Source organism: Hippocampus bargibanti, linkage group LG15, assembly GCF_051943395.1.
Source record: "Hippocampus bargibanti isolate YZ-2025 linkage group LG15, ASM5194339v1, whole genome shotgun sequence".
Classification (NCBI taxonomy): domain Eukaryota; kingdom Metazoa; phylum Chordata; class Actinopteri; order Syngnathiformes; family Syngnathidae; genus Hippocampus; species Hippocampus bargibanti.
In genome coordinates this window covers 3,593,416-3,621,055 of record NC_142748.1, presented here as the reverse complement: position 1 = coordinate 3,621,055, position 27,640 = coordinate 3,593,416, and the positions used below count along the sequence as shown (strand labels likewise).

General features: G+C 36.0%; 3 protein-coding genes across 9 annotated transcripts; 1 reads left to right on the top strand and 2 right to left on the bottom strand.

Annotated features, from left to right (window-relative positions):
• Positions 1 to 40: 40 nt before the first annotated feature.
• LOC148887117 (hemoglobin subunit beta-1-like) lies at positions 41 to 825 on the top strand. Its single transcript, XM_089015386.1, has 3 exons — positions 41 to 201; positions 276 to 498; positions 606 to 825. Exons 1-3 carry the CDS (start codon positions 110 to 112, stop codon positions 732 to 734), a joined length of 444 nt encoding a protein of 147 aa, XP_088871512.1. The 5' UTR covers positions 41 to 109; the 3' UTR covers positions 735 to 825.
• A 704-nt stretch (positions 826 to 1,529) lies between these two features.
• Positions 1,530 to 7,235, bottom strand: hbae4 (hemoglobin alpha embryonic-4). Of its 3 annotated transcripts, XM_089015396.1 has the most exons (5): positions 7,114 to 7,235; positions 6,828 to 7,003; positions 6,531 to 6,631; positions 4,817 to 5,021; positions 2,418 to 3,186 (listed from the first exon to the last, which is right to left on the bottom strand). In XM_089015396.1, exons 3-5 carry the CDS (start codon positions 6,620 to 6,622, stop codon positions 3,058 to 3,060), a joined length of 426 nt encoding a protein of 141 aa, XP_088871522.1. In that variant the 5' UTR covers positions 6,623 to 6,631; positions 6,828 to 7,003; positions 7,114 to 7,235; the 3' UTR covers positions 2,418 to 3,057. The 3 variants fall into 3 exon arrangements, with proteins under 3 accessions (XP_088871520.1, XP_088871522.1, XP_088871521.1); XM_089015394.1 differs by lacking the exons at positions 6,828 to 7,003; positions 7,114 to 7,235 and adding an exon at positions 1,530 to 1,970 and having other exon boundaries at positions 3,041 to 3,186; XM_089015395.1 differs by lacking the exons at positions 6,828 to 7,003; positions 7,114 to 7,235 and having other exon boundaries at positions 2,419 to 3,186; positions 6,531 to 6,818.
• A 35-nt stretch (positions 7,236 to 7,270) lies between these two features.
• On the bottom strand, positions 7,271 to 27,587 carry rhbdf1b (rhomboid 5 homolog 1b (Drosophila)). 5 transcript variants are annotated; one of them, XM_089015390.1, is made up of 21 exons: positions 27,451 to 27,587; positions 26,511 to 26,802; positions 25,137 to 25,260; positions 24,346 to 24,476; positions 23,371 to 23,517; positions 20,333 to 20,549; positions 18,921 to 19,127; positions 17,727 to 17,849; positions 17,491 to 17,633; positions 17,148 to 17,390; positions 15,992 to 16,103; positions 15,844 to 15,918; positions 14,598 to 14,759; positions 14,431 to 14,531; positions 14,261 to 14,324; positions 12,984 to 13,078; positions 12,792 to 12,867; positions 11,577 to 11,677; positions 11,332 to 11,485; positions 10,702 to 10,925; positions 7,271 to 9,843 (listed from the first exon to the last, which is right to left on the bottom strand). In XM_089015390.1, exons 3-21 carry the CDS (start codon positions 25,242 to 25,244, stop codon positions 9,648 to 9,650), a joined length of 2,679 nt encoding a protein of 892 aa, XP_088871516.1. In that variant the 5' UTR covers positions 25,245 to 25,260; positions 26,511 to 26,802; positions 27,451 to 27,587; the 3' UTR covers positions 7,271 to 9,647. The 5 variants fall into 5 exon arrangements, with proteins under 5 accessions (XP_088871516.1, XP_088871517.1, XP_088871515.1 ...); XM_089015391.1 differs by having other exon boundaries at positions 14,598 to 14,756; positions 27,235 to 27,585; XM_089015389.1 differs by having other exon boundaries at positions 27,235 to 27,584.
• Positions 27,588 to 27,640: the final 53 nt, after the last annotated feature.

Here is a 27,640-nt window from a genome sequence, read left to right as displayed (position 1 = left end):
ATAGGGCGGGGGCCACCCCGAAGACGTTTAAATAGACCGCCTCGTCACTCTCAAACTCTATTCAGCTTTTTTTCTCTCTAAGCTTGAACCAAAACAAACAAGCGGCAACATGGTTGTGTGGACTGACCAAGAGCGTTCTGCCATCAGCGCCATCATGGGCAACCTGAACTACGAGGATGATGGCCCCAAGGCTCTGACCAGGTACAATCGATCATATTTTTGTATTTAAACAACATTGCCGGGCGGAGAACTAATCACCTTTGTCGACCTTGCAGGTGTCTGATCGTTTACCCCTGGACCCAGAGGTACTTTGGCGCCTTCGGCAACCTCTACAACGCCGAGGCCATCAAGAACAACCCCCAGATCGCTGCCCACGGCACCAAGATCCTGCACGGTCTGGATCGCGCTCTGAAGAACATGGACAACATCAAGGAAACCTACGCCGAGCTGAGCGTGCTGCACTCCGAGAAGCTTCACGTGGATCCCGATAACTTCAAGGTAAAGTATAACATCTCATTTTCTAGTTTATGTTAAAAAAAAACAACCTAAAACTGTCATCACAAACCTAAATCTTAATTTAATTGTTTCATTTGTGTCCCGCATAGTTGCTGGCTGACTGTTTGACCATCGTCATTGCCGCCAAAATGGGAAATAGCTTCAACGCTGACATTCAGGCCTCCTGGCAGAAGTTCTTGTCCGTGGTTGTGTCTGCTCTGGGAAGGCAGTACCACTAAACCCAGACATTGGAAATGGGCATTCGACATGTGTTTTCTTTCATATGTTTTTTGCCTTCTCCAAAATGAAATAAAAGCTCACTAAAGCAAATCGTTGCAACTGTTTATTATGTCGCGGCTAGTTAAATGCTGTTGAGGAAAATTATTTTTTTTACATACTACTACATACTTACATACTACCACGAGAATCACAAAAATATTTATTAAAATGTGTATATATCGGAAAAGTGATGGCTAAATATTTGTTTTAATACTAAATTGACTTTATTTATTGATTTATTTATTTATCCATGTATGTATTTATTTCAGTATGTATTAATTTATTTTCGTTTTAACTTATTATCTCATTTATTTATTTTCTCATTTATTTTCTCACTTATTTATTATTTATTTATTCATTATTTTTTTTAATTTATTTATTTTTTACTAAAGCAAATCGTTGCAACTGTTTATTATGTCGCGGCTACTTAAATGCTGTTGAGGGAAATTATTATTTTTTTTACATACTATTTACCACGAGAATCACAAAAATATTTATTAAAATGTGTATATATCGGAAAGTGATGGCTAAATATTTGTTTTAATACTAAATTGCCTTTATTTATTTGTTTGTTTGTTGATTTATATATATATATTTATGCATGTATATATTTATTTCTGTATGTATTAATGTATTTTTATATTCATTTATTTTCGTATTAACTTATGATCTCATTTATTTATTTTCTCATTTATTTATTTATTTTCTCATTTATTTATTCATTCATTTATTCATTATTTTTTTAATTTAGTTATTTTTTAATACTTGTCTCTCTTAGATGACCAATTTAAGATACCAAATATCACAACTAAAGTCCATTCATTTATATTTTTTTTTGGTGTATGATTTTTTTTTAAATAGAATATAAAAACTAGGGACTATGCTCAGAACAGCCCTACTGAAAAACAAAACTATAAGGCATATCCTTTTTTTAAATAGATTTTTTCCCCAAACCCTGAACAAAATGCATCACCCAAAACAACATTGCCTTTTTACTCATACAATGTGTGTCAGAAAAAAAAATCCAAGACTGGTTGCGTCAAAGGATACGTTTCCTATGCCAAATATACTGTATGTTACCATGGTTTAATCTAATATGCTTACCTTCTTTACTTTCCATGACATGACTTGACATATTTTTGGGATTATTCATCTAGGATGTTCTTGGTGTCATCTACGTCTTCACACAATGACCCCTTGGGAGAGGAAAAAATAAATAAAAAAATACATACACAGAGAAGGTTGCTGGTTCCTGTTCCAATTTGGGGAATTACATTTTTTTGTATTAAACTATACAATGTGTGTGGGTCTTTTTTTTTTTTTTTAACAAATTACTTTTTTTTGAGAATCTTCAGAGCTGCATTGTTAAACCTGCTGTTTTGGGAATCTTTTGAAAAGTGATTGTTTTATGAATTTGTGTGTTATGAATATGAAATGAATTAGATGGACTATTTTTAGATTATTCAATCCGAAATAATGTGTTCATCTGATGTGGCAAATTGATTTATAGTAGCTAATTATTACAACAGGGGGAAAAAAAGCCCCTTTCCCACGCATAATTTTCCGATTAGATTCATAATAACATGCCCAAAGATATGTTTTTTTATTACTATTATCTTTTCTGACAATGGATTCAAAAACAACATCAAGGCAAGGTGTGTTTATTCGTAAAGCACCATTTGGGGGCTGGAATTATGGGAAGTAGAATCATTTCATAAAATCTTGGCGTAAAGATAAATAGTTGTCATGCACTGTATGCATCCAAATGTTAAATGTTTTCAGCCTGCATTTGAATATTGTCATTGTTCTGAATTTTAGCAGAAACTGACACAGAAAGAGCGAGAGAGAGAGAGATGCATTGAAAAAGTAAGAATAAGAAAGTATAAAGGTATTCTTGAATGTGAGCAATAGTAAAATACATGAGAAAGAAATACCTAGATACAAAAAAAGCCAATTTAAACTCCATCGCTAATGCAATAAGCAGCACCGAAGCACGTAAACGTTTTTTCAAATACCAATAATGAAGGCCCGTTTATAACCTTTCATTTATAAGCGCCTTTCAAAACTCTCAATGACACTACCGCTGATTCCGTGCTCACTTAGCAATATTTGTATGATGATATATTAAAATGGTACTCACCCTTCAACCTGATTTGAGAGATGCAGTGCCCCGATTTTAGAATGTGAAGTACAAACGTCATCTCATTTCCACATTTTATTACAACAAATACATACATAAATACTGTACATGAAATGTTTTGCGTACTGTACATTGGTGGAGTCTCATCGGTATTTCTCAGCGAGCACCGCTGCAAAAGCTGACAGGAATTTGTCCATTGCGGCATGCAAGACTTCCGTAAAATCTTCGCCCATGTGAACAGCCAGTGCCACAAGCATACACTGGGAGAAATGCTGCAGGAGAAGATCGGGAAAAATACAGCGAAGGTCATGAATAAAAACTCACAAATTCATTCCAAAATGCTCTGGTTAACTTTATATTTAACAATTACATTTGGAAGCATGTGAAGCCTCATTATTATTATTATTGTGTGTGTGTGTGTGTGTGTGTGCGTGTGTGTGTGTATGTGCACATGTGTATTTATTTATGTATTTATTTATTTACTGTATCTCTTCATCAATGTATCAATTTATCTATGTACTTATCAATTTATGTATTTATTTAGAGGTTTTTATTGATTCATTTCGTTTTTATTTATTAAGTTGTACGTATTTATTTATTCATTATTTATTTGTATGTATTCATTTTTTATGTATTCATTTCATATATATTCATTTCATATATATTCATTTTTTATTTATTTATGTATTTATGTATTTATTTATGTATTTATCTTTGTATGTATTTATATATGTATATATGTATTATTCATTTATTTATCGATCTATTTATTTATTTATCTATTCATTATGTATTCATTATTTATTTGTATGTATTCATTTTTTATGTATTCATTTCATATATATTCATTTCATATACTATATTCATTTCATATGTATTTATTTTTTTATTTATGTATTCATTTATGTATTTATCTTTGTATGTATTTATGTATGTATATATGTATCTATTTATTCATCTATTTATCTATTTATCTATTTATTGATCTATTTATTGATTTATCTATTTGTCAATTCTTTTATTTTTATTTATTAATTTATTTATTCATCTATTCATCAATTTATCAATTTACGTATGTATTTATTCATAAGTTGTTCTTTATTTATTTGTTTTTATTTATTCATGTGTTTTTCATTAATTAATTATGCATTTCTCCATTATTTATTTGTTTTTATGTATTGATTTTTATGTATTGATTTTTTATGTATTCCTTTTTATTTATGTATTTATTTACTTATTTATTGATTTATCTATCTATATATATCAATCTATTTATCTATTTATTATTTATCTATGTATTTATTTATTTATTTATTTATCTATTTATTTATATATTTGTCTATGCATTTATTCATCTATTCATTTATTTATCAATGTATTTATTTATGAATGGATTTATTTATAAGATGCTATTTATTTCTTTGGTTATTATTTATTCATTAGTTTTTATTTATTTATTTGTTTTCGATGTATTTATGTATGTATTTATTTATTTAAACACCTGAAATGAAAGGAAGACAATCCATGATCATCTCAAGGGCTTAACATTTTAAATCTACATTTCCGTTACCCAAACTGCTTATGCTCACTTGCGGCACTCGTGTGCTGGAGTCGATCGCAGCAGGTGGAGGACACCCTGAACCGGTTGCCATTTGCAAGATACACATCAATCAACAACCCTCCGTGCTCACAATCACAGCTAGGGACAATTTAGAGTGTTCAATTAACCTCCCATGCGTGTTATTGGACTGTGGGAGGAAAGTGGAGTACCCGGAGAAAACCCACAGAGGGATGAGGATAACATGTAAAATTCCACACAGGAACTGGGATTGAACGCTACACCTTCGAATAATACAGCAGCCATTTTTTTTATGACATCACAAGGCATGTACATTCAGTCACCTTGAAGTTTGACGGGTCGATCCGCAGCAGGTAGGCATGCAATGACTGCAGCGGCGCCAGGGTTTCCGTCAGCCTGCCGATATTTTGAGCTCCCTCGGCTATGGCTAGAACGATCTTCTTCCCGTGGGTGAACAGGTGATCAGAGCCTGGACTGATGTTAAGGTGGGAAAAGTACGTCTTGCTGCCGGGAAAAGCAGTAAACATTCTGGGGAGATACATGAGAAATAAATGGCAAATGTTTCAAAACATATGAAAGTGAGACAAAACATATTTAATTATGTACACAAATATATTAAGAAGTTATCATGTTTAAAAGTTTCATGCTGTTATATGCTTAGTCAACATGTGTGATACACAATTGAAGCACAGACAACCGGGAGTCGATCTGAGGTCAACAGCTTGTTAAACTGTTATCTTCATCAAGGAGATCTGGCCTTGGATAGAATTTAGGACTTGGGAAAAAGTAATTTAGGACTTCAAACTCCTTCACAGGAAGAGCTCATAAGCCACGTTACAAATGTATCAGTTCATGGAAAAGACAATGTTTTATTGCTTACAGCTGTTCGTGCTTACAACTCAAGGTCTGGTATTCTAATCAAGAAAACTATGTTTTACTAATGTATCACTTTAAGTTGCATATACTCTCAATAAATAGCTTGGCAGAGGACTGCAGAATTCAGGCGTCTGTCATGGATGGCTACGTCTCCTGCCGGTAGTAAAGACAACCTTTCTGAGTCCTAGTCTTTGTCCACTGTGTCCGATTGAACATCTCTGACAATTGTTTCGCACATAAGCTATAAAGGTGCCAATGGTGAGACTGTGTTTGGTCATATTTGACACTTATTTTTTTTAATTTATTTACTTATTTTTCATTATTTATTTATTGAATTATTTAGCATTATTTATTTATGCATTGTTCATTTATTTATTTGTGCATTATTTGTTTATTTATTTACACATTATTTATTTATTTACACATTATTTATTTACACGTTATTTATTTATTTTAGAAAAGCAATCTACAAGGCAGGCATCCTCGTAGTCATACATGACTAGGCTGCATTGATTTCTGCACTGATTCAGACTTTTCAATGTAAATTAGATGATGCTAATGTCTACGCTAAAGATGCATTATCTAATATTTTTATTTAATTTGATCATATAAACAGCAGTGCATATTAAAGAAAAGGAAAGACAAGAAGGAAACATGAATTGTGAAAAATAATAACAAGAGAGCTCCCTAAAAAAGAACCAGATATAATAAGATACAATTGAGCATTAGCATCGATGCTAGTGCTAATATAGCATGAGTTATATTTTTTTTCATCTCATAAAGTGCTTTAAAAGCATTTTTTTTTTCAATATATTTCACATCCAACTATTTTTCTAGTGCTTTACCTCATCATGGGAAAAACTCAAAAGAGTTTCTATCATTATTTAAAGTAATTAAAATAAAGTCAAGGATGCCTGCTATGATGAATGAGATTCTACAAGTTTTTAAGCTAACAATTAGCGCTTCACAAACATCTAAATGCTGATTTTTTTGAATGGCTTTTGTTTTTAAGGTCAACCCACAGCGAGTTGGATTATTTAATCAACTTTTCATGAGCGTCAAAACACACCATAATTATGTCAACATGATTAATATTTGATTTATAAGATTGAATAACACAAATTTAGTTACTATCGAATTTTGGATATAGTTTGAACTTACCGAAGAAGTGCATCTGCTCCAATGTATTCAGCCACAGGAGTCAGTTGCCTCCATACATTTTCAAGTAGCTCTTTCTCCTTCTTAGACAGCATTGCTAGCAACTGCGCATAAGAAAAAGAAGGACAAAACAGGTGGTCCTCAACTCAATATCAAAAAGATGCCTAACACAAAAAATAATAATAAACCATTTTTTTCCACAAAGTTAAAAGATATCATCAAGGGAATTATTTCCTTCTTTCCGAAGTAAACTAGAAGTAGTGGTAAAGAATACGTGGTAGTAGGGGTGTTTTCCCTTGCCTGTTATCAGAGAACAACATTTGGGTGTGGGCTATCTTCTGCCTAATGCGCATCGTTTGCATGTGCCTTCCATATTGTGATTATAACAAAAAAAAGACACAGCTGGAGTGGAATTTTCATCATAGGTTGACATCTTTGCTCTTCACAAGGTTCTTAGGTCACTGAGGTCACCTTTGCTATCAGGAGAATTGAGAAAGTGCAGGAAGTTAGAAACAAAACAACATCTAAATAACACTGTTCGTCCAAACTTTCAAGCGATTGTTGGAAAGTGGAAAAAAAAGCCTACCAGAACATCTAATGGTGATTGTCCAGCAACAGTTCTGGGGCGATTGTGCTTTTTTTTGTACCTGCGAAAACAGTCTGCGGCTGGATGCATGGATGCATGGCTTGAGGAGCCCGAGCTGAGAAGAAAGGAGCGTTAGTGCAGAGCGCCGATGCATATATGCAACTGTCACCGCTTGGAATTGAAGCGGATTTACGTGGGACAGGAGATGTGAGACAATCTATTTCGTCAATGGATGTGACAACTTAGTGTTTGACTTCAACATTTAGCTTGTAGCAGACGTGCACATTTTCACCATGACGTCCCCGATCCACTAGTGAAAATGAGGCTTTTATCCTCTCCTGTTTCATCGAGGACTGCTTCATACAACAGAGGGTCCAGAAAGTGCTTCAGAGTGAATGGCTGTGTCTTTGTGTTGTCATTTTTTTTTGTTCTTTTGACTTCAAGATGGCGCCTCGAGAGTGACTGCCTTTACAGCAGCTCCTGTATTTTGTTTTTCTACTTCTTCTTTTTGTTTTTTTTTGAACTAGCTGCTTTTCTTTAGGTTTTGTTGTTGTTTTGACTTCAAGATGGCACCTTGAGAGTGGCTGCCTTTACTGTATTTTGTTTTTCTACTTCTTCCTTTCCTCTTCCTTCCATAACGTTGCAGCTGTGAAATGTAAATTTCTCCATTGTGAGACTAATAAAGGCTAATCCAATTCAACACAACCATATCCCGGATGTGAGTGTACACCCCCCAACTCCACTCCAAAAAAAGTATTGAGTTGTAATGGTTACTAGTTCAAATGAATGCTGGAAAATATTATTGGACTTGTTTCATGACATAAAAATGATAATGGGGTGTATACTTTTTTAAAACACTGCATACATAGGGAGCCATTCACACAAAACATCAGTTTGAAGTTGCTATTTGGAAGTAATAGTGAAAAAAATACAAAGCATTTGCATACATTTGGAAGTAGTTTCAAGTCGTACTTCTAGCTTACTTTCTCATTGAAGTCAAATAATACACACAGACTGCAAGACTAGTGCTGAGTAACCTATTTTTTTTTTTTGCAAGACAGGTTTTCAAAGATAACATTTTTGAAGTTGCTATCTGCCAAAGCTGCACAGGGGGGTGTGAGACACACGGCGGGGCCCTGATACTGTTCCAAAGCTCTCATGACCTGACGTTAATGAGCACACGTTTGCATGCCAATGACTTTATCAAATTTTCACATAGCGTTTGTGGTGATGAGTCAGGGGGTTTTCTGATGACAATATTTGCTGAGCTCATAGTATGCTTGTTTAAACTTTAACCTTTATATTTGATTTTTAATGTTCCCTTTAAGGTTGCATGATTGATGAGAAATTATTATTAGAATGGATTGTCAGTTCAAGGTATTGGGAATAGTGTCAATAATATGCGACACATTAAATACAATACAAAAAAAACATGTCTGCTGGTTTTATTAAACTTATTGAACATTGCAATGCTCCCGGTCATCTTTTCCTTATTGATAGAATGAAAACACGTGTTTTTCAATATTTATTTATTTATTTATTCATTCATTTATTTATGTATTACGTGTTTATTTACACATTGTAGTTACAATTTCCTCTCAGGGGCCATTATGAATTTGGGGTACAAACCATTCGAATGTTTCAACTCCTCCATATATTACATATAGAGCGCACAACAAATTAATGAATTTTCAAATCTGAAGTAAAAAATAATGACTGTTATTGTGGTTTAAATAAAATGTGAAATTTTGGTTCGAACTTTAGCAAGTATAATACAATTTAATTAGACTGATTTGCTTTTGAGGGCCAAATAAAATGATGTGGTGGACCAGATCTGGCCCCCAAGCCTTAACTTTGACACCTGCGCTCCAGCTTATTCAGATTGTCAACGCCCAGATCTCAAGACCGACAATTTATTGCTGAATTGAAATGATAGGATCACATTTTCAGGGATATATTTTTCTGGGGGGAAAAATGCATAAAAATTAGTTTTCTGCCTTCTTTGAGGGTCGTTTTCATGCAAGAGAGTACTTGCAGTAGTCAGGGGGGGGGGCACATGTAGTAATACTAAATTTTGGCAGTAAGGGGTGCTGTAGAATCAGTTTTATATTGGAGCGATGGTATATCGGTTTGACTATTGAAGAATAATATTTTCTATGGTTCTCTTGTATATAGAAATATACTTTTTTTATTGAAAAATATGTGCAAAAAGTCCTAATTTACAATGTTCATATATGTCTTCTTCAATACTTGTGCTATTTTTGATCATAATGATTCAAACCAGGCATGACAAGCACTGCATGTACAAATAATATAAAAGAAGAATTGAGTCATCGGTCAAAACAGGTATGTAAATTATTTCATGTAAACATGGTGCTTCAAAGCCTTTGGGTTGATTTTTTTTTTTGTTTTATGCGACACAGAGTGGTAAGACCTTGCAAAAAAATGTCTAATTTTTGTACTTGAATCTCTTCATTTTTCAATGCCAAGGCATAATCAGTGTCCCCGCAAACCCGCGGTTAATCCAGCGCGAGTCAAAGGAGGTTTGCGTTCAGGTCATATTTCTCACAGAACTTGTCCGTGATGGGGATGCAAGTGAGGTACTCGCACCAGTCGCACTTCACGGGGTAAACGTAGAAGAGGACGGCCAGGGAGGAGAGCAGAGCTATGAAAACCAGCAGGAATACACAGATCTGGACCCTCTTGCGGTACATGTCTGAGCGGCCAAAACTGAAACAGCAGAAAATGGCAAATATTTATTTATTTAATGTATTTATTTATTTTAGTTATTGCTTTAATTTATTTATTTGTATTTATTTGTTTATTCGTTTATCAATTGGTTTAGTTTTTATGTATTTCTGTGTTTTTATGTATTTCTGTTTATATATTAATTTTTTTACATATTTGTGTATTTATTTGTGTATTGAAAGTTTTGAAAGGTGCTTATACATTTAATGTGTTAATAATAATAATAATAATAATAATAATAATAATAATAATAATATTAATGTATTTATTGGTGTAATTATTTATTGATGCATTTATTTATTATGATATTTATTTCTGTATGTGTTTAATTATTATATTTATTTATTTAATTAATGTATTAATTTATTAATTTATTTATTTAATTTATTTATTATTTATTTATAATTATTCATGTGTTTATTTATTGTATTTATTTTTTCGTGTGTTCATTTATACTTATATTTATTCAGGTGTTTGTTTATTTATTTATGTTTATGTATTTGTGTATTTATTTGTGTTTTGAGTTATGAAAGGTGCTTATAAATTGAATGTATTATTATTATTATTATTAGTAGTAGTAGTAGTAGTAGTAGTAGTAGTAGTAGTAATAGTAGTAGTAGTAGTAGTAGTAGTAGTATAATTATTATTATTATTAGTATGAATATTCTTAGTATTATTTATATAATATATTATTTCTATTTATATCATGTTATTGTTTTTCAGTAATATATGCCCAGGAAATTATGTATTTCTTTATTTATTTATAAATTGGTAAAGGTTGGTGATACGTGTTGAACGTTTAGATTTTAGCATCTATCAATGCAAAAGCTACATACATACCTGATGTACGGCAAGAAGGCAAATGATAAGAAGAATCCCGAGACAAAACCGCTGACGTGGGCAAAGTTGTCAATCCAAGGCAGAAAACCAAAGGAGAAGAAGAAAACAGAGATGGCAAAGAGCTTTCCAAACGCCCGCCATGGTCGCTCAAGAATCTGCCAGCTCTGTAAGAGCTCCACAAAGAGACATGCCAGGATGCCAAATTGGCTGCCTGCTGGACCGACCTAAATGAAAGAGATGGAGAGTTAGATAATGCTGATTTTTTTTTTTTTTTAATGGTGCCTTGTACTCATTCTATTTTATTTTGTCAGATGGCTCCACAGAATAAAATCATCTGGATACAGATATATTTTTAAATAGATGTGTAGTGTAGTCTACTTTTTTCGTTTACTAGAAATCACATTTATGGTAAATTTTAGTGAAATACAACTGAACTTTACTTCAAACTATTAAGAGAACCGGAGAATTTAAACTTCAGTATTTATTTTTACTATTACATACTATATTATTACTTATTTTAACTCTTTTTTTTGTTGTTTTGTTTAAAACGTGCGCCCTGCTGGAAACCGGTTCAGTGTGTTCGCTATCCATTGCCTCATGACAGTTTGTATCACATATCATTTCCTGTACCTCCGCTCTGTAAGGCAGAAAAATAGCCGACGCCAGGTTGCCTGTGATGCCACTTAGCATGTAGATGATGGAGATCCGTAGCCAGCCAGCTAGCTTTTCCAGATCTCGAAGAACTGTCATTTGGAACAATGCTGACACCAGGCAGTGAAGAATCCTGCAGACAGATGACAAAAACAGCATATACACAGAATTGCTCTCACACATGTTATTTTAAAAAGCTTGAACTAAATGAGATGAAAGGTCACCCAGCGTGAAGGAAGAGGGACAGCCACAATCGGGAAAACTGGTCCGGGACCTCAGGGTTGAGAAAAGGCAGGAGGCCACACACGTCATCCATGCAAGCCACCTAGAGCAGAAAAATGAATGGCATGCAATATCCACATCATACTACTGTATACTGTACAGGTATGGAAAAAAAAAACTAAGGTTAAGGTCCATTTACAATCATACACCGAAACATATTTCTTGACCCTATTAGCTTTCATGCATAGAATGGAGTGCTACACTCTAAACTATTAAAATGCAATTGTCTGACTTCGTTTTATGCCATTAAAAATGTATTCAATTAGCGATGACCAATGGGCTGCTGGACACATGAAATCTAAGATTGTTATCGACGATATATGGATAACTACTGACATAGTTTCAAAAACAAACACTGACACCCAGTGGTCATTATTATTATGATCATCATCATCATCATCTTTATTTATATTATTATTATTATTATTATTATTATTAATAGCATATATTATTTGTATTTTTACCATATTATCATTGTTTCAGCAATACATACCCATGAAAATATAATAATAATAACAACAAGAATAAGAATAAGAATAAGAATAAGAATAAGAATAAGAATAAGAATAAGAATAATAAGAATAATAATACTATTATTATTATTAGTAGTAGTAGTATTATGAGTATTATTATTATTAGTAGTATTATCATTACCATTATTATTATTATTATTATTAGTAGTAGTAGTAGTAGAAGTAGTAGTATTATTATGAGTATTAATATTATTAGTAGTATTATCATTACCATTATTATTATGATTATGATTATTATTATTACTAGTAGTAGTAATAGTAGTAGTAGTAGCAGTAGTATTTGTATTATTATGAGTAATATTATTATTAGTAGTATTATCATTATCAATAATAATTATTACTACTACTACTAATAATAATAATAATAATATAAAAAATGTTCTGGGCATATATTGCTGAAAAACAGTATGTCTTTATCAAAATACAGTACTCTATATCCTAAATAAACACAATAAACAATTGAAACTGATCTGGTGTTACCATGGAAACAAAGGTCACACCGCATTACTACTACAAGAAGTGCAGCATCCAAAGTGTCACTTTTGGTTCAAATTATGTCACGTTGTTGCTTTAAAACACGCTGGAAGAAATCTGAATCCAAATGTGTCCACGCGTGAAGTCTACCTGTGAACAGAGAGTGGCTTCTTCATGGAAGTAGCCATGCATGAAGTCACAGTACTCTCTGGAAGTAATTTCACATCTACAAAACAGAATACAACACATATTAAACAGACAATTCATCATTTTTTCCCCTGAAACATAGATTAAGAAGCTTCATCCAAGCTGGAATTGTAAAATTTGACATTTGATCCTTACCGGCCTTTGGTTCCGATGCAGCAGGGCCGGCCTGTGATGGCACAATCTATGTGAGGAAGATTGGTGTGGTTCACAAAACTGTAGCGTGTGCAAATCTGCAGGTCACACATAAAAGTAGATGACAAGTAGATTGTTGTCATTTGCATGTCATCCTAAATTTTTAAGTACCTGTACAATGTTAACCTGAGGGGAATATATAGTGTATATAGTTATAGTGGCTTACATTAGGTTTTAAGGAATAAATACTCATTCATATTTTTCATGAACACTTTGGATGGTTGTAATATTTTTGTTATAAACTAAATAAAAAATTACTAGACTGTCAGAATTTTTGAATGTCACTTAGAAAATGAATGGGTGGATGGAAAGCTTTTTATAAAAAATGGATTAATCTATTTATTCATGTAGTCATGTATTCATTTATTCCCTGATTTATTCACTTGTTTGTGTATCTGTTTGTGTACCCGTCTGTGTACCCGTTTGTGTACCTACATGTATTTGTGTACCTATTTATCCATTTATCCATATATCTATTTATCTATTTATGCATTTATGCATTTGTGTATTTATTTATGTATTCATATTTATTTTTAATTTATATGAGTGTATTTACTTATTTTTTCATGTATTTATTTGTCTCCTTATTTATCTATTTATTTATTCGTGTATTTATTCGTGTATTTGTTCGTGTATTTGTTCGTGTATTTGTTCGTGTATTTGTTTGTGTATTTGTTCATTTATTTATGTAATTATATAGTTATTCATATATTCATTTATATATATATATTCATTCATGGATTCATGTATTCATTCATGTATTCATTCATGTGTTCATTCATTCATTCATTCATGCATTCATTCATGCATGCATTCATGCATTCATTCATTCATTCACTAAATCAGGGGTGTCAAAGTCATTTTTTTGCCGCGGGCCACATTGTAGTTATGGTTTCCTCTCGAGGGCCGTTATGAATTTGGGGAACCCATTAGAATGTTTAAATCCCTTCAAATATTACATATAGAGCACACAGCAAATTAATGAATAACTCGTTTTCAAATCTGAAGTCAAGAATAATGACTTTTATTGTGGTTGACATCCAAAAATATGAAATTTTGGCTCAGATTTTAGCAATCATCATGGAATTTAACAAGGTTGATTTGCTTTCGCGGGCCGAAAAAAATGGTGTGGCGGGCCGGATTTGGCCCGCGGGCCTTGACTTTGACATCTGTGAACTAAATGATTCAGCACATTCATTTTTTTCACACGTTCTACTCACCGGCCACTGGGTGATGTCTTCAGGCCACTCGTGAGGCGAAACAGAGGCAGGCTCCTGACAAATGCTACAAATTACACGGGGAAGGGAAGTGAGTGAAACATCTCGTTGTCTTCATCCCGGGCAAAAACATGACACGGTTTTGAATTCCATACACACCAATTTGATTTTACCTGGGATCCTGATGGCAAACGGCGCCATATTGACGTAATTTACCATTCAAAGAAGGAGCGCTGGGGTGCTGAGGCCACTTTACCCACAATGCCAAAGTGGTCTAAAAGCGAAAAAACAATATGAAGAGTACTGTTCAATGTTTCAGGTGGGCTATTTCTAAACTGACCGAGCACTCCTCTTGCAAAGTCTGCAAACACCCCGATCGATCGTTCCTCACGCAGCAGCCCGATTCTCTCTCTTTGACCCTCTTCTCCTGCACGAGTTTGCGAATCTCTCGATCTTGACGCATGCAGGGGGAAAATTTGGCTCCCAGGTGGATCAGCGTCTCCTTGCAGAAAAAAATAAAATACAAAAATTTAACAAATCACATGATCATATGCCTGCTGTTGTAAATTGTACATTTTTGTACGTAACATTCATAATAATCATTTGTTCTTTGTTGCTGCACCATAATTTCAGTGGATCAAAATTTTCATATGAATGACTTCCTATACAATTATATGAAAGAGCATTAGGGCCAGGTTGAAATATATACAGTGAGACCTCAACTTACAAATACCTCAACTTACAAACTTTTCATCTTACAAACGTCAAATTTATGAAAATTAAACCTTATAATAAGCACTATTTTCATAATACACACCCACCACGGCTGGCCGAACAGCACCAGAGGTTAAGTTACCAACAGTCCTTATGGAAGGTGACTCTCCTTCCATAAGCCATCAACGACCATCAAAAAGGTCAATAAAACTTTATTTTACAGCACAGTTTATTTCTTTAATTAGTCCTCGTGTAATGCGCCTCTCTTTCCAAACAGCAATTCCCCTTGACCTTCGACCTCCAACACCATTCCATCAAGCCATAAATGACCATCACAAATGTAAATAAAGTGACTTTATGATACAATGCAGTGTATTACTTTCATTACAATACAATAGCACATTTATTATACATAGAATAAGGTATGTTGTGTGTAGTTTTAAGGCTTATTTAGTTGAAAAGTATATTTTATGGAAACCCGGGAACGGATTATTCCCATTTTAATGGTTTCCTATGGGAATTTTTTTTTGAGATACACACTTTTCGACTTAAGACTTTCGACCTTCGACTTAAGACTTAAGACCAATTAAGTTCGTAAATTGAGGTCTCACTATATATATATATTTTGAGATGGGGTGTTATTCTGAGAGAAAAAGTCAAAAATTTGCTAGATTCAAACTCACAAAGTTGCTAGATTTATATTTCATGACAAATTCGGGACTTTAAATCAAGCAAATTTACAAGTTTAATTCTCATAATAATACCTCATCTCTAAAAAATATATACATTTCAACCTGACCTTAATGCTCTTCCGTCCAATTAAAATGTTTCATAATTTTTTTTAACATTGTTTATATACTGAAAGTACTCACCGAGCTTGGACCAATCCAGAAATTTTGTTGTTGCACAAATTTCACATTTTCGTACACACCTTTGCTCCTTAACACCTAAAAAGCCGAATTACACTTTTTAAAAAAATCCTGAATGCATTGACAACAACGGCGCAAACATGTTACTGACAGAATCCACAGTTTCATGTTGTGAGAAGCCCACGGGAGCGATGCCGTGGATGCCGACAGCCAACATGGTGATGAGAAGATGGACGAATGTGATCCAGTAGCTGAAGAAAGGCCTGGGTGATGACAACAGCAGAAGATCAGTCAATGGTGGGAGGTAAAGTATAAATACAAGTGGGTAAAGGGATTTTTTTTCTGTATTCTCACAAATATTTACTTTTACTATTTACATTTGAAAATGTAACCTTGTCAAGGTTGACTTTGACAATGACGTGGACTTGAGGTTTTTTAGTGTAAAATTGCTTAGTTGTGGATGAGGATTGGTTATTTTCATTATTTTATTATGAATACATCGATGATACTTGGATAAAGTACAACCAAACTCACGTACGTATACTCCGTTTACTTAAAAAAAAACATATGCTCAGGTAGATGCTACCATATATTTTAAGCTAGCTTTAAAACATGGCTGCCTCACGTAATGCATGTTTATGTTAAACATCACCCACAACTGACACACCTTTTTTAATATGGTGCGCCATATTGGTTGTGAACATACGATACATACTTCGACTTCAACAGTGGCGGGCCGTGCTGCGAGTGTGGAGTGATATTACTACAAATCCACAAGAGGGTACCGTTGGTTAGGAAATAACTTGTGACTTGACACAACTTAAGAAATACTGACATTAAACTGCTCAAATTTTTACTATGAACGTGTGGATTCACGATAAACTCATAAAATTGCAATATTCTTTGCTATTTTTGCTAGCTTTGTAGCTGTCCAACCTTAAAGGTGTCCATCTATTCTTGAAAAGGCCGTCTTGAAAATGGCGTTAACAATATATCTGCAACCAAATCCATTTCTTCTCCTCCTTCAGCCATTGTGGGTAGACAAAACCGCAATTAAATCGACACAGCAATATATTTGCTTATGCAGCTCGCTACGGATACAATGTGCTAGCTCTGGCCAGTATGCGCTTATCGCTAACGGGTACGTGATTCTCTGATTGGCTAGGACAAAATATACTTCACGTTAGTCTGTCATTCAGATACTGTATTCTAAGGCCAGCAGAGAAGGCCTTGCAGGCCCTGACGACTCTGGACTTCAATACACAGTTTGAGTACTGCCGTTACCTGCAGAAAACACCATTTCCTACCTGTGATCATCCATATCTTCAATCTGTCTCTTGACAAAGCTATCTATGCGCTTCCGGTACGTCCGGTTGGTAAGACGGCCGACCATTCCGAGCCCGTAAGGCCTCTTCTCTTGGGTGAACAACTTCTGGACGGGCAATACGATCCTTTGCCCACGTTGTCGACTCACCACTTCTCGATTGGCGCTCGCCATGGGTTGGACGAGTGAGCCGTCTTTTGCTTTGCGCCATCCTCGCTCTAAAGGCCTGCAAATACGAGTGGCATTCATTCATCGACATTGTATTTTCTTGATTTCTTATTCAATGCATTCCCAGTTGACATTGTCACCATAAGAGGATCACTCACAGCATCAGGTGACTCCTCTCCAGTTCGTTCCTATCCAGCGCACTCCCCGTGAGCGCGCCCTCATCTGGTTGATGGCGTGCGGCCTCCGATGCCGTCTCAAAAACTTCATCCGCATAACTGGAGAGCTCATCTGGTAAACCCTCCTAAAGTACACAACCCAAGACTAACTTTCTGACAATTGTCCTAATGAGGATGGATTTTTCTTGGGGAGGATGTGGGGTTGGGACAGTGCTCACCCCAGTGAAGAACGATGTGTCCAGATCATCAGGGAAATCCAGAGTGTCATCTTCAAAAAAACTCGAGGGCAGGAAACTGCGCTTGCGATAGCGTCCTACGCCGTTTTCGCCTAATGCACGACCCTGTATGCACAGAATATACAGTAGTATATTGTTCAATGCGCCACTGGATTAGCGGCGCGCTTCGGAATATTTCCGTGCGTTATTGTGGACCATCTTCTCTGATGATGCACTCTGTGAACATCCATCCAGCTCTTTAAAATGTTTGTCTGTTAACTCATTCACTGCCAGACGATGTGCAAAACTGTGTCCACTCCAGTGCCAGGGTTTTTGTAATTTTCACTCATATTCCAGGACCCACAGAATATGGAGTTTTGGGACTACATAAACATTCAATGCAGTGTTAGAAACATCAAACTGTCTTCTTACTTCATAAAAAAAAGTTAATTCAGAAATTATAGGGATCTGGAGTTATATGAGCTTGAAATGAGGGCGGCTGTCCAAAATACAATGCGATACATATTGGTTTATATAGCGCTTTAACAACAGCCGAAGCTGGAACAAAGCGCTAACACGGAAAAAGGGAAATGCCGCCCCCTTGTGGAAGGCAAAAATCATTTCCAGAGGCCTCGCCAGCGCTTTATCAGCACCCAAGAAAAAAACAAAAACAAAAGCCAAACAAATTCAGGAATAGCGCTCTGTCATATTTTCAATTCTCTAATACATTTGTGAATGGCAGTGAATGAGATAATTAAGTAACCCTATGATTTCTGCTTTACTGTGAGATAATTCTAACATAGCAGGTGGATGCATATTGAGAAAACACTTTTTTCCCCCCGAGGAAACAAACAAACAGAAAATATTGCTTTGATTCATTGCAGTGATTTCAATATACTTAACCGCAGGGAGTATCAGCCAAGTATTCAAAAGAGGTGTTCAATGGGTGGAACTAGACACTCTACTGTGTGTAATGGTTGAAGCGGGATTCAAAATGGCTTCCCGTTAGTCGGTACTGTGATATGAAGAGTGTATTGAGATGATGCTGAAGTGAAGTTTTTGGGCGAATTATGAATTACGTATGATCACAGTTTTCAATGAGATCATGAAGGGAAATAAAATATGTGAGATATCCCTGAAAACAAAAATGCTACTTCATCAAATGCAATGTGTTACGACAAGTGTTTTGCAAATCACCTTCATCAACGCCGTGGCGGCTTTGAAGCTCATGGCGGCAACGGACTGCCGTTTGGGTCGCCGCGGCAACCTGCTAAGGGCCGAGCGGGAACTGGAAAAGGAGCATAACGAAGCCGTGCAGGCGTTGGTGTTATTCGTCGGCGCGCCGAAGCCATCTACTTCTTCCACTGTACGGAATGCGCGACCACGAGCCAGGGGATCCACAATCTGTGCGTTGACACAAAGGTTTTTGGGGTTTAGTTTTTGGAACAATTATATCTACCGACCTGTGAGAGTGAGGTGGGGGGTATTTTGCACTGTAAAATCAAACAGAAGAATTTAAAAATTAATACTAAAAGGTACACATGGAGCCCATGAAGGCACAATTTCCAAAAATTGTTGCTGTAATGCTATAATATAACAAGTCACTTTTTAAATAGCCTGTTAATAGTGAATATTTTATTTTATTTTTAAAATTACTACTGCAATAGTAATGGCAGTTTCACTAGCCAATGGCATTTTGCAATATATGTTAAACATATATACAATAGAGACGCTCCCCAACTTACGAACAAGATACGTTCCGAATGGTCGTTCGTAAGGTGAATTTGTTCGTAAGTTGCTTCAGTGCTATATTTTGTATGGAATGTATGTTTAAAGCTTTTATAAGTATGATTAAGGTTTATATAAGTATGCTTAAGGCTTGTATAAGTAACCTGTATCGGTTTGGACTGAAAAATAAATATTCAATAACATATGCTCTATAAAGATATGTACATGTACAACTGGAGAGAATACTACATGTTTACTACAAACATGTCTAAGGTTTATATTGTATTAGATTTGCCTTTATTAGTCTTTCAGTGGAGACATTTACATTTCACAGCAGCAAAGTTATGAAAGGAAGATGAAAGGAATGAAAGTAGAAAAACAAAATACATGAGCTGCTGTACATATCTGTTTAACGCTTGTATAAGTAACCTGTATTGGGTTGGACTGAAAAATAAACCTTTAAAAACATATGCTCTAAAAAGATAGGGATATGTACAACTGGAGAGAATACTACATATGTTATTTCAAAAATGTGCGTATGTACCTTTGTTCGTAACTCGAATGTTCGTAAGTAGGGGAGTGTTTGTACATGTGATATATTTTAAAGCAGTGAACTGTTTTTTTTTTTCTTTTTCATTTTCATTTTACTGTTAAACTCAGTAGCCAAAAAGTATTTGAAGCAAACATTTGGCTTTTTAGATGTCAAACAGACACAGTAATGGCAGTTTTTCTCATAACTCACTTTCGAAAGACCAGTGGTTAAAAAAATAAATAAAAATCTCGCAACTCAAAGCAACAACATTATTTCCTACTTGCATGCCTTCAACAACCCATCAAACTGAAGCAGTGATAAAAAAAAAAATACTCAGGCCACGGCTTACCCTCTGCATGCCATAGCGATGGTGACGAGGGTGGTGGGGCGTGACGTAAAGTGGAGGAGGGGTCTCAGTGCTGGCCAAGGAAAGGTTGTCCTGACTGGCCCTCATCACCTGAGCTTTTAGACCTCCGTAGAGATGACTGCAATGCTGCAGGCTCTTCCTCCTCCATCGCTGGCTGCTGTCACTGTCGTTGCTCACACCAAACCAGTCTGCCGTCCCTCTGCAACAGGAGATTTTTCGTTTTTCGTACTGTCGTTTGCACAACCAGACTTTGTAAAGACATTTTAGTCACACATAAAAACAAAGATTCCAAATTACTGTATCCTTCTATGTATCTCTTAACTGTGAGGCCATGACGGTGAAATGTTTGGAAAGAAAGACACACAGTAATAAACACGCAGCCATGAAGGACACCGGATGGAGAAGTCTTAAAAAAAAAAAATCAAACTGCTGAGGTTGTGATTCTTACAAAACTCATCCATACCATAATTACACCAAAAATCCAGAAGATCATCATGCCCCAAAAAACAAACACTTCCTTGTGAATGAATGTTTGCTTTTCGAATGGATTAAATTTGCTTGTGGGTGTTCAGATGAGCAGGTATGCACACAAGCATCAACAAGTACACATGGCATCCACTCATAAGTTAGTCAAAATAGACTATGTACACTTTCATGTCTTCTGGATAAAGGTTGGCACCGGTGGGGGCGGAACAAGAATGTACACACACGCACACAAACACACACATATGCACAAAAATGCATCATACACCCGATGAATCACTTTAGAACTATTGGTGTTAACTTTCATTTAGGGGGAGGGGGTAGCAAATGTAGAGCACAAAAGACACCAAAATGATCTAGTTTGTTCAATACTGCGTCGAAATACAGTGATACGTCAGTTTTCGACCATAATCCGTTCCAGAAACCTGTTTGAAAACCGATTTGTTTGAAAACTGAAACAGCACTTTCTATTATAATCAATTTAAAAACATTTAATCTGTTCTAAAAAGTTCTAAGAAAAACAACTTTTTTAAGAGCACTATTTTAGAGTATAACTGGATAAACACGTGAATCAAACCTCTGAAGATGGAGGACACTGATTCGAAGAAGGGAAAAGCCGAAATGAAAAGAAGAAGAAACTGGATAAACACGTAAAAAATAGAGCAGGTCGTTTGTAAAATACTATAAAACAAACTGTAATATGTTTTGTTTTCACCAATTTTAACATCAACATTAACATTGGAACGACACAAGGATGTGTAAGATGTAAGAAAGTGACATATAAGGAAGCGCAGAGTAGTTGAGTGGCACATTCCGGTGCGTTCAGTTTGTGAGAACCGAATTTCGGTTGTATATCGTAACATAAAAAAGCGACATTTTTGGTTGAAAACCAAATTGGGCGAGAATCAAGACGTTTGAAAACCAAGGTTTGACCTTATATCTTATTTTATTATTATTATTTTTAAAATTACAGGTCATTTTGGATGAAAGGAAGACATCACTCGGGATTGGTCGGCAATCACAACTCATATTAGAGACAGACGAGCATTCACACTCAATTTTACGTCATCACTTTTTAGAAACCGAACCCATTGAATGACTTCCCAAATGCGACTCACCTGTTGACAGGGCCCCAATAAGGGTCCTGACTGCGGTTCATACCTACGCGGGGGGGCGTGAATATAGAGCTATGTCACCTCCATTAGCAGCATGGCTAACACACTGTCTGTAAAACGGCTTTGAGGCAAATCCAATGAATAAAAACTGATCTAATCCACGGAAAGGGGGGATTCCTGAAGTCCTGATTTGCGCTACCTAGCTTCCTTTCCAGACTGTTATACATCCACGGTCATCCTCATTTCATCAAAAATTGAACAATAACAAAAACCAGGCTCAACAACGAGATGAGGAAGTCCCAGATGTCAAGCAGCTGGATGCACTTTTTCAGCACACAATGATCCGAAAGGCTCCGACCTTGTGTCAGCGGTGCACGACCATGGATGTTTTCTGTCTCAATGTGCGAGAAAGAGTATGTCAAAGTATTAGCGGCTGGCACGCCTCCAAAACTATACCAAAAAAGGAACAAACTTCCTGGGAAAACAAGACTTGTGTTTCTGTTCCTTGTCAAAGGCAATGGGGCTCCACTCTTTGGCGCTCCCACTTGTGAATGCGGCCTCAGTGTGTTATAGTGAATGTGTGTGTATGTGTGAGAACATGAGCTTTGATGCCTACATGCCAGAACTCCAGAATGGGGCAAGATTAAAGGGGTGAGAGAGAGAGAGTGAGAGAGAGAGAGAGACAGAAAGAGAGAAAAATGACACACTTGCAGGGAGGAGAAAAGGAAGAGGGTGGGGACCGACCGAGTCTTGCCTGGACATGACACACACGAGCACACACTCACATGCACAATCACACACACACATAAGCAACATTAGAAATTTGCAGAAATTTGACTTTTCCCCCAGATGTATTAAAAAAAACTTTGAATGGGACCCCATGATCTCATAATTGTATTAACTCATTCACTGCCAGACATGTGCAAAAATGTGTTCACTCCAGTGCCAGGGTTTTTGTCATTGTCACTTGAATTCCAAGAGCCGCATAATAGAGTTTTAGGACTACATAAATATTCAATAGAAACCTCATATTCTCTTCTTCCATCAGAAAAAAAAGTGTTGATTCCTAAGTTATATGCATGGATCTGGAGTTATATGAGCTTGAAATGAGGGTGGCTGTCCAAAATAAAATTCAATACATACATATTAGTTTATATATCGCTTTAACAACAGCTAAAGCTTGAACAAAGCGCGAACACGGACAAAAGGGAAATGCTTCCCCCTTGTGGAAATGAAAAAACATTGCCAAAGGCCAGGGCCAGCACTTTATCGGCACCCAAGCATTAAACAAAAAACCCGAACAAATTTGGGAATGGCGCTCTACATCATATTTTCAATTCCCGAATAAAATCATGAAGGGCAGTAAATGAGTTAAGTTAACAAATGCAATATTTCATTTACGTGATTAAAAGATCGATGTACCTGATAATCTGTTTGGGTATGGACGAACGTCGTCGAGTCAATATTTTAGCGATGCAGGACTGCCTTCGGATAACGGACGCCCTCTTGGGGCACCGTCGGCCTTTAGGGGGGATTGTGTTGACTCGTTCAAAGTGTACTTTTTTCTCACTGTCCCATTCCCAGAGAAGAAAGGAGGGAAAGGGAAGAGTAGACGAAAATCAGAGTGGGAGAGCAGAGTAAAAGCAGCAAGAAAAAAAATATATACAGTGAGACCTCAACTTACAAACACCTTATCTTACAAACTTTTTGTCTTACAAACGTCAAATTTATGAAAATTAAACCTTATAATAAGCACTATTTTCATAATACACACCCACCACGGCTGGCGGAGTGATCTTCGGCGGAAGCACACGACCGAACAGCACCAGAGGTTAAGTTACCAACAGTCCTTATGGAAGGTGACTCTCCTTCCGTAAGCCATCAACGACCATCAAAAAGGTCAATAAAACTTTATTTTACAGCACAGTTTATTTCTTTAATTACAGTCCTCATGTAATGCGCCTCTTTCCAAACAGCAATTCCCTTTGACCTTCGACCTCCAACGCCATTGCATCAAGCCATAAATGACCATCACAAATGTAAATAAAGTGACTTTATGATACAATGCAGTGTATTTCTTTCATTACAATACAATAGCACATTTATTATACATAGAATAAGGTATGTTGTGTGTAGTTTTAAGGCTTATTTAGTTGAAAAGTATATTTTATGGAAACCCGGGAACGGATTATTTCCATTTTAATGGTTTCCTATGGGAATTTTTTTTTTAGATACACACTTTTCGCCTTACACACTCTGTCTGGGAACCAATTAAGTTTGTAAGTTGAGGTCTCATTGTATAGGCAGTCAAAAAAAATCATGAGGAAACAGAAGTGAACAAATCAAATACACAGGACAGCTGGAGAGCTTGTTCAATTCTGTGTATGCGCATCCAACCTCTTGGATGATGTGAAGGAGGGTGTTTTCTCCAAAGGGGGTCTCAGGTAGTTTTTGGATGTTTTAAAGTCAGCCAGGTAGACCTGAGGCTTTGCTCCTGGCACACTGACACTGCGCTGGCGTTTTAATGGCTGCAACAACAAAAAATAAATACCAGATTGAGGTACTACCTGTAAATAATTACAGTACTTCCTCATTTTTCACTATTAATGGGGACCAGAACCACCTGCGATTGTCAAAAATCAGCGAAGTTGACTTTGGTAGTAGTAGGGAAGTACCGCATCTGGCTCCTCTCAATTAAAACGCCATTATCTTAACTGAGTGCTTTGGCCATCTTGTGGTATTTTGTTGCCGATGAATGACACCGGATGTCTTTACATACATACAGCTTGAGAGACAAGTTTAAAGAGTTTTGCAAGCATCATCTACAGACATGTCTGTTCTCAGGTAGGCAGTGAAGTGTTGATTATATGTGTAAAAACAAGAAAAAACTGAAACTGGAGTTTCTTTTTGGCAATACAACATCATCTTGGCCAAGTCATCCTCGTGGGGGGAGTGAGGAATGAAGTAAAGCTACACTCAAAGCTGGTTTAAAGACTGCAAATTTGTCATGAATATGAGTTGGTCTTCATAGAGGATAAAGAATATATGACCAAGTCCTGTTTTTTCGTTATGCATAATGCTGTACCATTTTGTGTTCAGTACTGTATGTTAGCATGAAGCTAACATATGTTGAACTTGATGGTTTATGTCAACTGGAAGTGGCCACCAAACAACTTTTATGCATTTACCTCCTTTTGTGTGGCCGTGTTGTCAGACGTCAGCTGGATGACTGGGATGTCCAGTTTAGGCCATGGTGGATTCTTCCTGGTGCAGAGGTTGGCCATGTTATACAGCATCACCAATGGCGGACAGCTAGAGGGGAAAAAAAAAGCATGCAATAGAAGTATTCACGCTTTAGGTGAGGATTAAATTTGCCTGTAAAAATATATGTATAAAATAAATTAAAAAAAGAAAGTTAAACTGTAAAAATTGGACATAGATGAATAATGAAGATAATGAAGACGATAGAATGTGTACAATTTAGAAAGATGAAAATACAATCAGTCCAAGGCAAATTAGCATCAAAGTGTATGCATTTTTTTCAGCAAGCTAGAATCGTGTCCGTTTTTGATCACTTTGTTTCTCTCTCTTTCATGCTTTTCATATTTTAATATTTAAGTCAACCACTTAGAATTGTCCGGTACGTGAAATATGCTCCAATTGCCGTTTATCACTATGCCGCATGGAATAAGTTGCTTCTGGTTATCCCTTGCAACTGTATATATTTTTTTATATACAGTAAAGTCTCGTTATATCGATATTCAAGGGAGTCCGAAAAAATATCGATATAACCGGGACTATCGATATATCCGACCCTGTTTGCATGTAATTTTCTCCGTGCGTGCATAGAAATAGTATCGATATAACCGGGACTATCGATATATCCGATATCGATATAACGAGACTTTACTGTATATTCTTTGTATTTATATCTTGTGTATATATATTGTAAATGTCTGTGTAAGCTCTCAGTTTTACAGGAGTGGTCCATCGATGAGAAGGTTTCTTCAGCCGTCATCTGTACTTTTTTGAAGGTGTCGGACGTTTCGCCTCCTATCCAAGAGGCTTCGTCAGCGAACTAAAGTCTTACTGGTCGTATCGCCCACTCATTTGACGACAATGAGGTTAAAATCTTAGCGAAAGCACATAGATGGTTATTGTATGAACGATCCAAATTGAACCTCACCCCACCAGACCGGTTTAATGAAGGATTTTGTTATTTTATGAGAATCGCTTTTTTTACTCCCCTTTCAAACGTACAGATGACGGCTGAAGAAACCTTCTCATCGATATTGTAAATGAATATTTTAAAAACATATTTACCAAAAAAGTGACTTTTCAACCCAAAATCGTTTTTACCATCTCTAGTTATTTCCATTTTACAGGAAAAATGCATTGCGTCAATGGAAGTACATTCACATGGAAGAGTGTACAAAAAAAACAACAAAAAACAAGAATTCAAACAAGCTGCAACCACATCCTTTCATTTAAACTGTGACAGCTGTGTTCTTCAATGCACAAAACAAAATGCAAGCGTGCATTGCAGCTGTGAAAATACTTACTTGACACTCGTCGCTTTGGTTTTAACTCATCATCGAAGCTGAAGATGGGATGATTTTTCTTGTGTCCGTTTGTTACTCCATCATCTTGTTTTTTTTTTTAATCTGTGGTTGGTTTTTCATGACGGGTAGATTAGCGGATGCATAATCCGAATGGCCCACATGGATTTATACGGTTGATTGGACTGCGGTCAAGCCAGCCTCCACTCCACTGAAGTCAAGTGAGCCGCCACTGCGATTGTCAACGCTTCCTGTGCATGACAGTAGCCTGCTGCCAGCCAGCCGCATCCATCACCTTCAAAATAAAAGCAAGTCAACAAATGCATGCACGTCAGCGGTTGGATTAAAATAAATATAAATATAAAATGAGTAGTTTATTGGTTCACGTTCACCTAGAAGGGATAAAATCTCTCAGAACAGAAGCAGTATCTGAAGATAGAATATAAATAAATAGAATATCAATGTTGATTTTACACAAATCTTACCAGATACTTAACAACATTATGAACAATTAATGAAAATGATTATTTAATAATTATTGTTTATTGTCCCTCAACCAGACAAGGTTTAGGGGACACTACAGCACTTCAGCGATTTAACCAAATGATTCTGATATGGGTCTGATGTTGTATTTTGGAATCAAAGCTCTCTGAAAAGTGAAAAGTTCATTTATGACACGTTATATTCAACTCAAAGCTGCTATATGGAACAACAGTGCAAATCACACCTATGCCGACCCGAAGAAGTCAACAGGAAGACAAGAGAGTAGGAAGGAGTGAACAAAAGATGCAGTTTGATCTTTGTTGTTGTTTGTTTTTTTTCGCCCCAAAACACTGTACCATATGCCAAAAAAAAAAATACATGATCAATGTGCTGCCCTTCACTGTCACTAATGGTGGAGTGATGCACTCCCTGGCTTTGATTTCAGGCGAATCAAACCCACCAAAAATCTGGTACAAAGTATCATAAGCGTACTCCTAAATTCCCCACATGACCACATTCACGGATAAATGAAACATTTAAAAATTAAAGTTAAAACGAGTCATCGAAGACTTGGCTTGTTGACAGCGGAAATAGTTGCTCGTCGAAGCGGATGTGGGACGGTCCGCTCTTCTGCGACTTCTTCTTGTTCT

What these genes read in the sequence shown, in the direction of transcription:
- hbae4 (XM_089015396.1), bottom strand. Translation starts at nt 6,622, where the DNA reads ATGCTGTCTAAGAAGGAGAAAGAGCTACTTGAAAATGTATGGAGGCAA. An exon ending in GGAGCAGATGCACTTCTTCG is followed by an intron (nt 5,022 to 6,530) that starts GTAAGTTCAAAC and finishes GTATCTCCCCAG; the next exon opens with AATGTTTACTGCTTTTCCCG. An exon ending in TCGACCCGTCAAACTTCAAG is followed by an intron (nt 3,187 to 4,816) that starts GTGACTGAATGT and finishes CTTCTCCTGCAG; the next exon opens with CATTTCTCCCAGTGTATGCT.
- LOC148887117 (XM_089015386.1), top strand. Translation starts at nt 110, where the DNA reads ATGGTTGTGTGGACTGACCAAGAGCGTTCTGCCATCAGCGCCATCATG. An exon ending in GGCCCCAAGGCTCTGACCAG is followed by an intron (nt 202 to 275) that starts GTACAATCGATC and finishes TCGACCTTGCAG; the next exon opens with GTGTCTGATCGTTTACCCCT. An exon ending in TGGATCCCGATAACTTCAAG is followed by an intron (nt 499 to 605) that starts GTAAAGTATAAC and finishes TGTCCCGCATAG; the next exon opens with TTGCTGGCTGACTGTTTGAC.
- rhbdf1b (XM_089015390.1), bottom strand. Translation starts at nt 25,244, where the DNA reads ATGCTGTATAACATGGCCAACCTCTGCACCAGGAAGAATCCACCATGG. An exon ending in ACACGGCCACACAAAAGGAG is followed by an intron (nt 24,477 to 25,136) that starts GTAAATGCATAA and finishes TTGTTGTTGCAG; the next exon opens with CCATTAAAACGCCAGCGCAG. An exon ending in ATACCCAAACAGATTATCAG is followed by an intron (nt 20,550 to 23,370) that starts GTACATCGATCT and finishes CTCCTGTTGCAG; the next exon opens with AGGGACGGCAGACTGGTTTG.